Source organism: Plectropomus leopardus, chromosome 18 (assembly GCF_026936395.1).
Source record: "Plectropomus leopardus strain MGB_pleo_1.0 chromosome 18, ASM2693639v1, whole genome shotgun sequence".
Lineage (NCBI taxonomy): Eukaryota > Metazoa > Chordata > Actinopteri > Perciformes > Serranidae > Plectropomus > Plectropomus leopardus.
Genome location: NC_142193.1, coordinates 1700301 through 1716613, shown reverse-complemented (window position 1 = coordinate 1716613; position 16313 = coordinate 1700301). Strand labels below are relative to the sequence as shown.

The 16313-nt window shown below is 38.8% G+C and overlaps 1 protein-coding gene across 2 annotated transcripts in view; it reads left to right on the top strand.

The window, feature by feature from the left end:
• Positions 1-16313, top strand: part of abat (4-aminobutyrate aminotransferase) — a 58824-nt gene that overhangs the window by 36442 nt on the left and 6069 nt on the right. For both annotated transcript variants that reach the window (XM_042505392.2, XM_088091212.1), the window contains exons 7-16: positions 6709-6758; positions 7239-7319; positions 7455-7547; positions 8819-8881; positions 8984-9047; positions 10866-11014; positions 11906-12043; positions 13625-13792; positions 15048-15194; positions 15450-15561. In XM_042505392.2, the coding sequence (XP_042361326.1) occupies positions 6709-6758; positions 7239-7319; positions 7455-7547; positions 8819-8881; positions 8984-9047; positions 10866-11014; positions 11906-12043; positions 13625-13792; positions 15048-15194; positions 15450-15561 (1065 nt within the window). The remainder of the gene's footprint in view (positions 1-6708; positions 6759-7238; positions 7320-7454; positions 7548-8818; positions 8882-8983; positions 9048-10865; positions 11015-11905; positions 12044-13624; positions 13793-15047; positions 15195-15449; positions 15562-16313) is intronic.

The following is a 16313-nucleotide window of genomic DNA, read 5'->3' as shown; positions in this document are numbered from 1 at the left end:
TTGACATCTGTCTCCCACTGTCAATAAAAATATGAAAAATGCCCAAAAGATCTTTGAACAAAGTTCAATTCTGAAGGCTATGGATCAAAGATTGGTAGCTGTGTTTTAGTTCTTAAAAACACATTCATACTATGACAGGACCCAAATATTTGGCTGTTCTGGTATTTGTTAATTGAGTAGGTATTTGGTTTTCAATTTAGGCATTTGGATAACCTTTTTAAACCCCAACCCTAAGCCCTTAACCCTGACCCTTACCCCATTGGAGTTTTTTTTTTTATTTTTACAAACTATTAAGTATCATGACCACTGACAAGCTCACTGGGCCCACTCTCACCTAACACTGAGGCTCTGTGAGGCTCTGTGGTGCACGTGTCTCCATAGTCAAGGGTCGGGATCCCATCTCTCTCTCACCTCCGTTAATCTCCCTCATCCTCCCTCATCTGTGAGGTGTATGGTCTCTCCCTCACCCACCTTAAGGTGAATTTCTGGTGTCGGCACAGTGGGTGTCTGTCACTCGTCCTCACAGCAACCAAAGCTCGGATTATTTGTAATTGATTAATGGCGAAGCTCTGGAGCCCAGAAAATGGTATTGGGGGCAGCCCTAATTCATCCTCATAATTACATTAGAGCTATATTTCACTTGTAGTGTTTGTTAGCAGGGAGATTTGATCTTGATCTCTCGTCAAAAATAGACGAGGTGTATATTTTTCTGGGACTCTTGTGAAAGGTGCTGTGGTTAGTCTGCTGAAGTTGTCAGAGCAGGCACCATCAGCTTGGGTGGTGTCCCGGCCGAGATCTGCTTCTCCCTGAGTGCATTTTCTAGTTAGAATATGTGACTCATCAATAACTGATCACTGTTTTTTCGAGTTACTGATTTTCAGAAATCTGCAGAAGTGACTGTTTGCCTTTATGTAACACAGAAACACAAGAAGAGAGAAGGAGAGAAACCTTAGATGCTGCAGCAGCAGTGCTTCACTGCATCCTGTCTGAGCAAACATGAGTCAGAGTGTAGTGAATCCTTGGCTCCAGCTGCTCCTCTGTTGACCTGAACATAGCTCATTAATCCAAAAAACAAATTTCTATAACAGATACAAAATAACATTCTTGAAAAATATGGACTTTGTAATGTTGGCACAGAAACCAGAAGAAGAAAAAGGCATATTTCAGAGAAGTCCTGCGCAGACTGCAGGATCGGGGCAACTATTCCAGTCTGATTAACATTATTTGTTGCTTTCAGCTCATGCCTCAGGGGCCTCCCTGACAGAAGGGTTTTTGTTGGGTTGGAGCAAACAACTCACACACTCCATTCAGTATTTGGAAGGGCTGGACAACGGGAGTTAGTAATTCTTTACTTTTTCAGAATGCCTCGAAATAAGTAGATTAATTATAAGCCACGCCAGGCCTGTATTTCATTAAATTTATTTTTAGGCTCACTTTTTCGAATTCAATTGAAATTGTTTGCAATTTACATTTTTGTAAAAAGGTCCACCTGTTTAACATTTCTTTTCTATTCTTCACTAGAACTAAGATTTCTAAAAACCACAGCATAATAACATGTCTTTACCCTAATCTTCCTTTAATTTTCCACACAAAATAGACATCCATCAGTTGTATAAATATTACTTAATGACAAGGAATGACACATAGATTATGAGATTTATTTTAACAAAAGTGAAATTCTATTCTATCCCATTCTTGCTTGAAAGTTGCAGCCTCTCCGCTGTTGTATTTTGTGCTTCATTAAGCTCCATATGTTCAATGGGAGACAGGTCAGGACTATAGGAAAGCAGTCTAGTAGATGCACTCTTTTGCTACAAAGCCACACTGTTGGAAAATGTGCAGAATGTGCTTCACTGCTGGAAAAAGCAGGGACGTCCCTAAAAAAGTCGTTACCTTGATGGCAGCATCTGTTGCTCCAAAACCTGTATGGACCTTTCAGAATTCATGGAACCTTCACAAATGTGCAAGTTACCCATAATGCCATGATCAAGGCCAGTATCTCAGTCTGACTGACATTATTTGTTGCTTTCAACTCAGGCCTCAGGGCCTCCCTGACAGGAAGGCTTTTTGTTGGAGCCAAGAACTCACACACTTCATTCAGTAGTTGAAAGGGCCAGGCAATGGGAGTTTGCAATTCTTTACTTTCTCAGAGGGCATAGTAATAAGTAGATTTATTTTAGACCACACAAGGCTGGTATTTTATTAACCCACAGGACCCGCTTTAATATTGCACAAACTCGAATCATGCTGCACACAAAATGGGCTTTTCAGAATCGAGCTTTAGATAACTACTCAACTACTCTATAAATTCATAATATCAAATATAATCATACATTTTAAATATTCAATAATTTTCTGAATTTTAACCCTTTAAATGTCAGGGTTTTGTCATGATGTCACTATGTTTTTAGATGAAAAAAACCCCCACAAAGAATAAATTACTTTCAATATATTGCATGCAAAGTAGATTTTTTTTTACTGTCATAGCCTGGGATATGTTAATAATTAGCAGCAACATTGATTGTAACATTGCACTTAGTGGAAATAGCATGTATTTTCTTCATATGCCTAAAATGGTAAAAAAGATAAATTCCAAGGCAAAAGCCCAGAATGACACCCAGAAATAACACAATATGTGTTTTTATGCTTTGCTTTGTCTGTGGGATCAATAATTGCAGTTTGAATGGGTTTCAATGGAGCTTTTTTTGCTCTGAACAGTATGAATGTAGCAATTTTGTTTCCACAGTGTATTTTAGACTTATTGTAGGAACTGAGCTGGAAATTCACAGATCAAACCAAACTACACAATCCTACCAAAATGTATGCCATATACATGAACACAGTCAAAACTGTCAAAAAAATTAAGAATGAAAAGCGCATAAAATGCTCTAACACATTAATCCTTACCTTATCTAATTTGATTTAGAATTATTTTATTTATCTGTATTTAATTTATGTGAAAAGGTTCACTTTTTAAACATTTCTACTCTTCTCTTCACTGGAAATTTCTCAAAACCACAGCATAAGAACATGTTGTTCCTTTAATTTTCCACACAAAACAGACATCCATCAGTTGTATGAGTGTTGTATTGTAATTGACATGGAATGACATAAATTAACGCATAACATATTGGAATTGAGCTGGATATCATCTGTTTGAAAGATTCTAAGTCTGGAGAAATATATTTATAGTGTTTGTCAACTCTAAGGGATGTACCTGTCTAACTGATACCTATCTACCTGATATGTAGATGCAGATCTGCTCGCATTGCTTCTATTGGATTATTTACATGGTCATCCCTCTAAATACCAAACAGTTCATTCAACACCTGAAATTCAGTTTCTACATACAGTGTTGTAACTGAGATGAGATGGAACATCAAACAAGTGGAGAGCTGCTTTGTGCCTCACTGCACTCTGCTGGCAGGAAAGGGAACAGGACTGCAGTTTATGTAAGACAGCCACATCAGTTTAGGTAACACTCGAGACGCAGTGTTACCTAAACTTCAGATGCTCAGACAACAAAAGAAAGACATTTGCACTGACATTTTTTTTCTCCATACTACCTGCTGTGCCTCAACATGTCATAACTAAGATGTATAGATTGTAATGTTCATGGAATTGATATTCAGGTAGAAAGATATTTCAGTACCATCTGGAAAATTCTACATGCTAATATATGCAGAAGATAAGGAGCCCAATCTTTCAACATCAAAACTTGGTTCAACAAAACTAATCAAGGAGAAGTTTATATATACTGTAAAATTTACAGTATTTAATTACTATTTAATTACTTCTCTCTCTCTCTCTCTCTATATATATATATATATATATATATATATATACAGTACACAGTATATATTATATGGGATGGGCTTTTAATTACTTTTACACAAAACTTGCTCAACAAAGATGGAAAATACAATCAAATAATTATTTCTTAACCTTTTGCGAACTGGAAAAACTAGCTTTACTTTATTAAACAACATGGAAAGAAATTAGGTTAGCAAGAAATCTGTGAAAAGTGCAATTACCTGAAAATTTGCCAAAAAAGATTCTAACAAACAAAACAAACAACAACAAACAAAGCAACAACAAGAACGTAAAAAAAGAACGAAATACAAAGCAAAAAAATTACCTGGAAAAAAGCTTAAAAAATATAATAATTCTGTGAAATAATATTAAACATATAATTATGGATTAAGTTCATTGGACATTTTCCCCTAGCTTTTAGTCTTCTACATCTACTAATCTCTTTTATGAGACTTTCTCGTTCACTGTGCCGATAATATCGTCCTCTTTTTGCTTATGGTTCCAGTAAATTGAACTGAATAATTGAACTGAAGAAAATATTACCAAGCTAACCATGTGTGCAGCATGTCCATATTGACAGAAGTTTAGACATATTGTACATAATAAGCAGCTAACTAACATTACCTATAGCAGGTAGCCAACAACCCGGTTTTATACATCCAGAGAACTTCTATAAAATGAACTGCATGGTATCCAGACTGAGCCTCTAATTGAGGCAGGCCTGTATTTGTCAAAATGTGTCTCCACACCTGGCTACTGAAAGGGACTGGGCCTTTATTTGGGACTACTCTTTTATTTGATGTTTCACAGTATTCACCAACACACTATATTTACTCATAATACCTTTACAGATCCTGAAGGAAGTTTCATCACAATAATAATCCAGAAACAATTTGGAACATGTGTGGCCCAAACACTGACAGTCTGTCTTTGTTCATCTTTTTGTCTCCATGTCACACATCTTTCACACTGACAGATGTGGTGACTTAAACACAGCTGTGGATCCATCGATAGATAATGGCACCAACTCAGGCAACATATATCCTCACACAGAATCCTCCAACATTCGTATAGTTCATGAGAGATTTGGTTTCAACACCTACGACCTACTAAGAACTTTACCACACATATCAACTCCTTGATTTTTTGTAACCAACCAATCAGTTACGTCAAATATTTTAGAATCACAAAATTACAAATCCAGCTCGTTCTAGTCAGTAATCACGCTCCTGTTTCCCTTATCTGTAATATAGCAATCTATATAAACCCATTAGCAGATGGTGTTTCCTCAGATCTCTCCTCAAACACACGCAGCTTTTGGAAGTTTGGTTCAAGGAGAGTGGGCATCCTTCCTAGAGATCAATGATTCTCCAAATACCTCAACATCATCACTGTGGGAAACAGAAAAAGCTGTTTTAATACAGGAAATCAGCTCATACTCTGCATCCAACAAGGAGAAAGACAAAGAGACAAATCTGTAAGACTCAGGGCTGTCAGTGTTAACACGTTATCACAATGCAATTAAAGTCTGTAATTTTAATTTTTTTAATCACGTTAATCACCAGCCAACTTTTCCGTCTTTAAGAGGTTGTACCAGGCTGCGTTTAAAGCTACACTGATGATACTGGTATCATATGAAACTGCAAGACCTGAGGAATAGGGTATGTCATGCTAGCTTTCTAGGGAGGGAGCGAATAATGTTTCAAAGTCGGGTTAAATTTCAGCGATGAAAAAACAGCATTGCCATTTTACAGAGGTTCCTTGACCTCTGACCTCTAGATATCTGAATGAAAATGTTCTTTTTGGGTACCCATGAGTTTTCCATTTACAGACATGTCCACTTTATGTCTGCATGCAGTTTTTAAGCTGTCATTTGATTCCTCATTAGGACAGTCTGGTAAGATATGCTTCGACTTGTCAGTATGGACTTTACAACTCTTTTGAAATGCAAGATAATGTAATTGAAAACATTAAATAAAAAAATGTGATTAATTGCAATTAAAAAATGAATCTTTTGCAGCACCCAGTAGCTCAATTGGTAGAGCGAACACCCCATGTACAGAGACTAAGTCCTCGCCGCAGCGTGTGTGGGTTCGAGTCAAACCTTGGTCCTTTGCAGCATGTATCTCTCCCCATTTCATGCTTCAGCTGTCTGTTCTTATAAAGGCAAAAAGCCCAAAAAATAATCCTTAAAAAAAAAAACGTCATCGTTTCACAGCACTAGTTAAAGGTACAATGGAGGGATTTTATAGTTGTGCAGAGGTTGGAGTTGCAGTGCAAATATTTTCAGTCTAAATAAGTGTGCTTTGTAAACAGAGAGAGTCCAGTCCATTGTGCGTTAATGTAAAACATAAAAACTGATTGAGCCTTACATTAAATAGAAATTCACTTTAAATTTATTAACTGGGTCTACATTCTCATTCTGAGTGCACCAGCATCACAGAGCATCACTCTGAGCCAGGACAGCATGCCACTCTCTCCTTCACTTTTTATTGACCCACTAGCAGCAGCCATTCATCATCATATTAACATACATAACATATAACTACAAACAGTTCTTTCTTGAATACCTTCTACATCAATACAAGGAACAAGCTCATAGAACTGTTCTCCAAAATTCACGAGCTACTTTTAATGAACCAAACTAACTTTCCTCCTTCTCTGCACACATGGCCATAAATCCACCTCTGCATACTGGAATATTACACATAGCCAGAGGTGTTTTAGTACTCAACAATAAGTGATTACCTTCAGTGCTAGACAACTGTAGCAAAAGTCAGTATGAAAATAATGATCCAACTCACAGTATATACGCAGAGCCTGTTGACTGCTACAGATATTTCACTGATAGCGTTTTCTCTGTTCTCTCCCTGCTCTGATTGTGTCCTCCCTCAGGCTACAACCACCCGGCTCTCCTCAAACTGATGTCCAATCCCAACAATCTGGTAGGTCCTTTTCAAATGTCCCATTTTTTTACATCATCAACTACACTGACATTAGAAAATGGTATTGTTTGGCATTGGATATCTGAAATATACACTCGTCTAGTAAAATAGATTATATTATTTTCACACAAAGTAGTGGATTCTGTTAGACTAAAACAATCACAGACTTGACATCCCATCATCATCATCATCATCATCATCATCATCATCATCATCATTATCATCATCATCATCATCAATATTTTCAATAAAAACACTGTTGGTTTCCACTGTTACCACGCTGCAGCTTCTACTACTGTCGAAGGAGCAAAACACTTTCCTGATGTTGTTCCCATGACTGTGCCAACCCAATTCTGCGTGCGTGTGTGTGTGCGTGCGTGTGTGCACGTGTGTGTGCGTGTGTGTGTGTGCGTGCATGCGTGCGTGTGTGCATGTGCAAATATATCATAAATGTATCTGTGTTCTGTCTTTCTCTTTCAGAGCACCATTGTGAACCGGCCAGCTCTGGGGATCCTGCCACCTGAAAACTTTGCAGATAAACTGACTGAAAGTCTTCTTACAGTCAGTAACACTCACACACACACTCTCACAGAGTCAGAATGATCAGTGCACAGAGAGGTGTTATTAATGCTCTGATTATTGAAGTAATGACTCTGGTCAAACGGTGGTCCTACAATGAGTGTTCTCTCCTGTCAGGTTGCTCCCAGTGGAATGAGTCGTGTTCAGACGATGGCCTGCGGCTCTTGTTCCAATGAGAACGCTTACAAATCAATGTTTATTTGGTACAGGGTGAGTAAAAAACACATTTAACCATCTTAACTATTAGCTTGTAAATATGTAAATATGGTCCATGCCCTTCCTTTTGGGCACGAGCTCCTCCTGGTTTTGAGAAGGCCACTTGATGCCTTATGCTGAATCCCCGTGTTCAGTATGGCTTTCCACCTCCTCCATGTTTGTTTATTTTGGTGAGGTAGTAGACACTCCCTCAGCTACACGATGACATAAACAAAATAAACAATATAGCAAAATATGAAATGATAGAAGTTTTTAATCATTAGACAAAATATTTCTTTATATAGCTCAGCATACTCGTCTGCTGCAGAACCGTGTACAAATCTCTGCTCTACTGGCAATGGGAGGGAAGTCTATTGCCTATTTTTAGCAGGTTTTCCAGCACTAATTTTGGTACAAGTGAAGAGGTACAAGTGAACAGGTAAGTGACTCAGCCCCTGAAAGATGTGTGCAGGGATGCCAAAGAGACAGAGAGAGATAGTCAGAGTCTGGCTTTTCTGTGTAAAATGATTGAGGTGTCTCGTTAAACTGTGTTTGAACCTGATTTATGTTATTGCCAGTAACATTTATGTATAAGCTCTGTGTGTTGTGAGACATGTTTGCCATAAACCTGCTCTTTCTTGTCCCTAAACATCCTGCCATGTATGTGAAAACATTAACGCTGTAGCCACGTTTGTGATTAAATGTGTCAGATTTACTATTTTATAGATTTTACAGTGTCTTAAATGTAAAGTTATTATTATTGTGAATATTGTTTTTTGGGACACTATCTATTTTTTTGGGATTATTTTCTAAAAATCATTCCCCCTTTTTCAAAACTAGTTGGCAATTTTCTTGTCACATTTTACTAGTTTCTTGCAATTTGTGGGACATTTCTTTGCCAAGTTAGTCATAAACGTTTTTTTCTCCCATGTATGTTAAAGAAGTGAAACCAATTTGCTTAGAGTTCAAGAGTCTAATAGCTTGTGAAGGGCATCTAAACGCAGCACAAGGAAACAGTTGGTGACCCAGATTTTAGAGGGTGAAAGGAGTGGCGACCCTCCAGATCCATCCTGTTAAGTATTTCTTTTTAAAGATACAAAAAAGTTTTTAAAAAAATCATAATAATTCTCAGCTGACACCTTGAGTTTCCGATCTTTTATGTTGTAATTGCTAACTGTTGTTTTCATTGAATATGTGTCTTATTCTGTTAACACAATAATTGGAATATTATCTCAACACCAACTGTAAACATTGCTGCGTGTGTGTGTGTGTTTGTTTTGCTACAGAACAAGGAGCGAGGCCACAACACACCATCTGATGATGAAGTCAGCACTTGCATGATCAACCAGGTGACTGACAGACTCTTCATTACTCATCATGATAGTGAGAGATTTCCAGTTATATTGTACTAAATGTTTCTCCCCCTCTGCTTTTCTGTGTTTGTGTGTCAGGCTCCAGGTTGTCCAGAGCTCAGCATTTTATCTTTCATGGGAGGTTTTCACGGAAGAACCCTGGGTACGTTAAAAACATGCAGAATCACAGTTCATTGGTTTTCTCCTGTGGTGCTGCAACTATTCTGAGATGAATAAGATGACTGCAGAGCTCCCTTCCCGTGCTAGACTGCAAATATCATCTTGTAAGCGTAGCAGCTCTTTCTGTGGCGCTCCTGTCCTGTGTGAATAGAACCAGAATGAAACCTTTTCATAACAAACTTGTGTTTGAAAGCTGTTCAGTGGCTCAGTCTCCCGGGCTCAATCAGTGGGTTTATTCTGCAGACTTTGAACATTGAACTGAAGTGGAAATTTGAAAATGGAAATTAAGTAAAAAAAAAAAAAATTAAAATCTGGCTTTAGCTCAAAGTGTGTGGCACAGGAAGCGCATGAGTGTGTGTGATTAGGATTGATTGTGTCCTGCACAGGCAAAGTCTGTCTAACAACAACATTGGAATGTAAATGAGGCTGTAATGCATGCATTTTATCAGCAGAATCCACCCTGTTGTGGATAGTGGATCAGTTTATCAAGCTGCTCTGTGATCACCGCTGCTGTTTTTGCATGTCATAGCACACATGTGCATGTACAAACATGATGAAGTACAGCACAGGCAATCACTGCATCTCCATCACTGGATTTACGCTAAATAGCTCAAGTGACCCAATTTTTTTCTCTCATGTGGCACAGATCAGATATGCATCATGAACATGTAAGTAGGAAAAAAGCACATGGAATCACAGAAGAAAGAAAAGAAAGAAAAAAGTGCATGTAAATGCAGCTACTGTCACATCCATCCAACTTCAAATCTACCACAAACAAAACTGTGAGAGGTGCAGCAGGGGAGACTGCAACAGGGCCTCAGGAAGTGTGCTGGACTTTGAAGCCAATTTGTTGTAGTGGCCAAAAAATGTTATTACATCCGTCACATGATGTCATTGGACCAAAAAAGACTTTTTTCCATATATTTATACGGCAAAAGAGACATCTGTGAATCACTGTATATTTTTTTTTATCACCATGCTAAATTACATCAGAATTTGATCCATGCAGTCTAGAAACATAAACAGAAAGTTAAGATGAGCTGCACAATTTAATCATCTTAGCCCTATACAAGTTAGCAGAGCACTAAACCGGAAGCAGCTGGCTCAGCTGGCAGAGGCTGCGCCTGCTCTATAAACCACGCAGTGCAGAAGCAGCTCTAATCATCAGGGTATTTTTCTAACAGTTGAGCTTTTTTAGCTCCTTGTGCAAATGGGCAACTTCATAGGAATGAAAAGGACCACGCCTTGAACGCTGCATCCTGATCTCTTTATACTGTACATCTATGGAAAACATGGACAGCCTTCAGAGCATCGCATCAGTGGAATTCAGTACCACAATCAGTTAGGAAGTCCCCACCATGTTAGTCATTAAAGTGTAGTGTGGCTTATTAAGATCCATCAATGTCAACACAGATGCTTCTTTTATTGAACTTTAAAATGACTGTACTCATGCTGTACCTGCATCATCTGATATTTGGATTTTATTTAACTGTATTTTATATACCTTTTTACCCCAACATAGTGCAGTATGTTTTTAACCATTGCATATGTACTAGATTTATTTTTCAAGGGTGCCTAACATCAGGCAAAGGGGTTGTCAATGAAAACTAGGCTTTCAGCTGACTCGGGTGCATTTCCATTTGTCTGAGTGTTGGTTAATGAACATCATCTCTTTTCAAATAAAAAAATACATTAAATTAAAAATACACTTGAAGCAGAGGTTCTGCACAATGAACATTCACTGAAATTTATGACAGGCATCATAAATTAATGACTAATGCAAATCTTTTGCCTTGTTAAGGTTGTCTGGCAACAACACACTCCAAAGTAATCCACAAACTGGACGTGCCATCATTTGATTGGCCCATCGCTCCCTTTCCTCGACTGCAGTACCCGCTGGAAGAATTTACCAGAGAGAACGCACAGGAAGAGGCTCGCTGTCTGGAGGAGGTAAGCTCTGCGTGCGTGCCTGAATTCCTGCATTCCTGCGTGTGTTCCTGTGTGCGTGCCTGCGTGCTTGTGTGCTTGTGTGCCTGCGTGCGTAGAGGTCACATCCATATGTGCATAGTAATAAAGTTGTGATGGCTTTTGTATGTGTCTTATTTAGTTTTGTTTTCTGGGTGCCAGCCAGGAGATTTCCTCCTGACTAGAAGTCACACAGTCAGCCAACATGAAGGCTATATGCCTCAGATATATACTTTAAATCATGCATACAAACTTAATAAAGTAGATGTTTGTCACAAGAACCTGTTTATAAAAACAAAATACCAACACAATCTTCTTTCCAAAGGTCAATAAAATGCTTGTATCAATCCAGCAGGCGTGCAGTTAATGTCTTTGCCAAAACAAGCAACAGTTCAAAGCAACATAATTAAGTTAACTTAATTTGATTTAACAATTCAAATAACAAACAATGCTAAAATATTTATTAGGAATACAGTTCAGCTCCACCACTAGTGTTGTCACAATAGAAGATTTTTTGCTTTGACCCATTACCATTAAAAAAGTATTGATTTGCAAAACCATCTTTAAAACCACAAAAAAAAATTGACATTTAGGGCCTACAAGTAAAAAATCTTCAGTAAAAGTTAAATATGATTGCTATGACAACCAAATTACTCAATTTGAGGATTAATAAAGGTTTATCTTATCTTATTTTATATAAAGAATGGATATGTATCAGTAAAAAGGAGGTCAAAATAGAAGGGAGGTTGAAAAATAAAATATCAAAGAATGCTGTGTTGTCGTGCGTGTGTGCTTGCATGCGTGCGTGCGTGTGTGTAGAGGTTACATCTATACGTACATGGTCATAAGTGTGCTGGTACCGTCGTGTGTTTCTAGGTGGAAGATCTGATTGTGAAGTGGAGGCAGAAGGGAAGGCCTGTGGCTGGGATTGTAATTGAACCGATCCAGGCTGAAGGCGGAGATAACCATGCCTCGCCAGACTTCTTCAGAAACCTTCGCAACATTGCACGCAAGGTAACTGTGATCACTATGGCAAAAGATCCTTTCAAAGAGCTTCGCTTGTTGAGCTCACCCTGAATTGTGTGAGCTTGGTATGCTTGTTTACACCCCTCAGACACCTCTGTGAGATGCATCAAGTATTTCCAATAATAGTTTACAATAGCTGTCCTCTGCAAAATGACATCATCTTACAATAGAGTAACATTTGAATTTTGGGATTGGACAGGATTATGTAATAAAACAATGTCATTTTACCCTGAATGCAAAGTGAGGACAGATGAGAGTATTGAGCACTTTTAAGTGCAAATATTTACCATAAAGTGTATATTCAGTTTTTTATATATATATATATATATATATGTGTGTGTGTATATACATATTATAGATTAGATTAGATAGCCTTAGATTCCAAGGCTGCAGGAAAGTTATGATTTTTTTTAGAGACATCCATGGGCATCATGCTAGACAAAGATCAGTCTCTTCTTAGGGATCGAAAATCTACCAAAGCATTTGATAAGCCAACCATATACAGGGTAGGAGTGAGGCACCATTAACACAAGGGGCCATATTCACAAACATTCTGAGAATACTCTCAGAGAGCTCCTAACTTAGCCTAAAAACTGTTAGATGTGATTGGTTGTCACAAACCTCTAAGCCTCTAAGGTGTGAACACCCAGTGGAATTAAATGAATTGTGTCACAATATGAAACTGAGGAAGTGTTGTTGTTTGACTGATCACTCTGCTGATGGAAGGTTAGGACAGACCCAACACACCACTGCTGCACTGTTGCATTTTTTCTGAGTATCTTAGTGTTTTGATCATTTTACTTCTGATGTTATTGGTCACTGCATTGTGTTGAAATTTTCCAAGGCCGAAGACGAAATAAGTCTGTTAATCACTCTGATTGGCAGTTCAGCTCAGCACATGAAAAAAGAAACTGAAGTGAAGAAAGCGAATAACATGACAAGTCAAGAAGGAAGTGAGATCGTAAACAAACTTGTTATGTTAGGTTAAATGTTTTTCAGTGATTGAGCTCTTTAGCAGAAATGGTTCGTATTATCTTGTGTTGTTGTTTGCTACACATGGTAAATCTCCTTTGTACTGTCAACACTGTGTTGTGCCATTAATCTGCTAACTGGCTACCTTGAATCTGTCCTGTCAGTTCTCAAGTTTCTCTTTTTCTAGAATTATGTAGAGAGTACTGCCGGCTCTCATGTAAGGGCAGAATGTACATGCTAGTTGGTCATCGGCTCTAGTCTTTGCTCTGCGTTCAGGTGCAGCTTTCTGACTGACACACAGGCGGCATGAGGCGACTCGACAGACAGCCTTCATCGTCACAGATTTTTATATCGGTTTGGTGTGTCTGAGCCTTAAAGATTCTGGTGGAGGTCTACTCTTCATCATGGTGGACCTGATTATTGGCCTGATATCACAGGTGCAATCTGGTCCTGGGTCAGTAGTCCTCCTAGTGAGGACTTTCCTCATCATTGAAAAACTTGAAAAACCTTCCTTTCTTCCTGATTGTTTTCATGATCTACTGTATCTGCCTTGGTCACTTTCCCATCACACAGTCTGTTCATCTTTTGTCTCCCCAGCATGGCTGTGCGTTCCATGTGGATGAGGTCCAGACGGGTGGAGGGACCACAGGAAAGATGTGGGCCCATGAGCACTGGGGCATGGATGACCCTGCGGACATTGTCTCTTTCAGCAAAAAGCTTCTGACCGGTGGCTACTACCACAAGAATGAGTTACAGGCCGATAAGGTTTGTCATTTTTATGTGTCTTTCTGAAGGGAATTCAGACCACATGTTATTAGAGTTTTATATGTTGTATTTCACATCCAAATAAGACAACAATATCTAAAGCCTTGTTAGGAGTCTATAGAGCAGGAGTTATCAAACTTAATATTAAAAGGTCTGAATCTGATTTCTATTAAAGGCCAAAGGTCCGGAATGACTGTTGATAAGCAAATGACTTTATCAAACTAGTGGAAACAATGCAACAGATTTACTACAATCAGTTGCTTACACCAAAGCACTGTCTTTGAAAACCCAGTTTTCTTGGTCAATTTTTCTTTTATTTGCACGTTTGGATAGCAACATCCTCACCACACTGGCAACGTGATGTACACTGAGACACCAAAGTCTCACTTTCTCGTGTCCGCAGGACAGAACATGAATGCCCGTTAGCCATTAGCTAACTTGCTAATTGTGAACAGACGCCTGTTAGGTGACCCTTGACATGTGATGACTTAAAGGCCATTTGCTTGCCAGCTGTCAATGTTGCCATGACAACAATGTCAAACAGGGACACATTACGTTTAAGGCTTAATCTCAGAACAGGATCCCTGTAATGATCTCCAAATAGACTATTCTCTTCAAAACTAACAATTAAATAATAAGTATAAAACTTTTTTTCAAAGTAGGAAATTAACACTTCATTACTCTCTATATTGCATTCCTAATACAAGGTGTAGGCTGGGTCCGGATTGACTTTGCAGATCAGGACCAGTCCGGACTTTGAAAAAGTCTGCTACAGAGACTGGAATGCCAACTATACCTGAAAGACTGAATCTGTTGGACAGGACAAATAACATATTGATGCATGTTGTTTGTCCTGGAGTTTCTTGAGTACTGGGGCCAAAGATTTCAAGTTCCTGCTTAGGATGGTGCTAGAGTCCCTGGGGCAAGTCAAGTCAATGCTAATTATAAAAGCCCATTATCACAAATCATAAATTGCCTTACAAAGCTTTAAAGCATATAACATCCCTCTGTCCTTAGACCCTCAAAGCGGATAAAGAAAAGCAAATGAGGAGGGATCCTTCTTCCAGGATGGACAGACATGCAATAGATGTTGTGTGTGGAAAACAGATCAACGTAATAAAATTACAATAATCCATGTGACAAAATGATACATGTGGATAAAAAGAGAGAATGGAAAAATATTTGTGTTTTCATATGTTTATTGTCATGCATATTTACAGGTGTGTTTGCTTGTGTATCTGTTGTCTTTTTACAGCCATACCGTATCTTTAACACGTGGATGGGTGACCCATCAAAGAACTTGCTCCTGGTTGAGGTACTCAATGTGATTCGCAGAGAGAACCTGCTGGACGAGGTGACCCGCTCTGGAAAAGCCCTGATGAACGGCCTCTATGAACTGCAGGTTAGTGAAATCCCTAACCTTCAGAGACAGTCGTAGCATTTATTCTGTGATACTGTAGCTCTCCCTTAAACATGTCTTGGTGTATGAGAATGTTATGGGCAAAGTTTTAAAGCAATGATCAGAGATGATAAATGACAATATTGAAATTTTAGGTTCTAAATCACAGAAAGGCTTACTGTAGTTTTCTGGGATCATGCTTGGTATGAATATGACCTAGATGTGTGTGAACATGACCTACATGCATGTGCTCCCCAGGCTCAGTACCCCGGCATATTGAGCAGAGCTCGAGGACAGGGGACCTTCTGTGCTATTGATATCTGTGATGATGACACGCGCAACCGCATCCTCCTCAAAGCCAGAGACAAAGGTATGAAGAACACCACCATTCACTTGTCATTTCTTATTTTGGCTTTAGAGAATACTCCTGAGAACTCGTGTGTGTGTGAATGGGTGTGTTGGGGGGGGTTCCAAACACCAGAGAATGAGCGAACACAGTGGTGTTCTTTCTGACGTCCCTATTTTAGCTGGGCTCAACACTCCTGTACACCTGTCATCTCCACTGTATCTTTATGGAGAAGGGGTGAAAGTCCGATGAGGCTACTGATCTCATGAGTTTTCAGTTTGTTTTTTCACAAATAACTGTCCATTATCTCCACTAGTTTGTTTGCAGACACTCTGAGATACTTGTCTGCCTCAAGTTTACACACACACACTCCCAAAGCGTCCTGGAGGAACCAGGCAGAGCCAAAATACCTCAGGACATTTAGAGTGTTCATGTTTCATGAAGACAGAGCTTTGACCATGACTGATGATGTTTCACAAGTCCACAAGACCACAAGCACAGACCATAGACTATATGGATGCCGCTAACGTGATGTCACCCACTGGATTGTGGACTCTTTTTAAAGCCTCAGGTTTGGTATTTTTGCCGTCGCCATCTAGGATTTTTAGCTTAGCTAGACTTAACAGCTATTGTCAACAGTGGTAATACTAATACACTAATGCTATTTTTTTATCATAAAAACAGGCTTACAACCAAAATGCACTTAAAGGTCAAATGTAATATCCAACTCTTTAGAAGGTCTTTTGGTACTGAGCAATACTTTTTCAGATGACTAA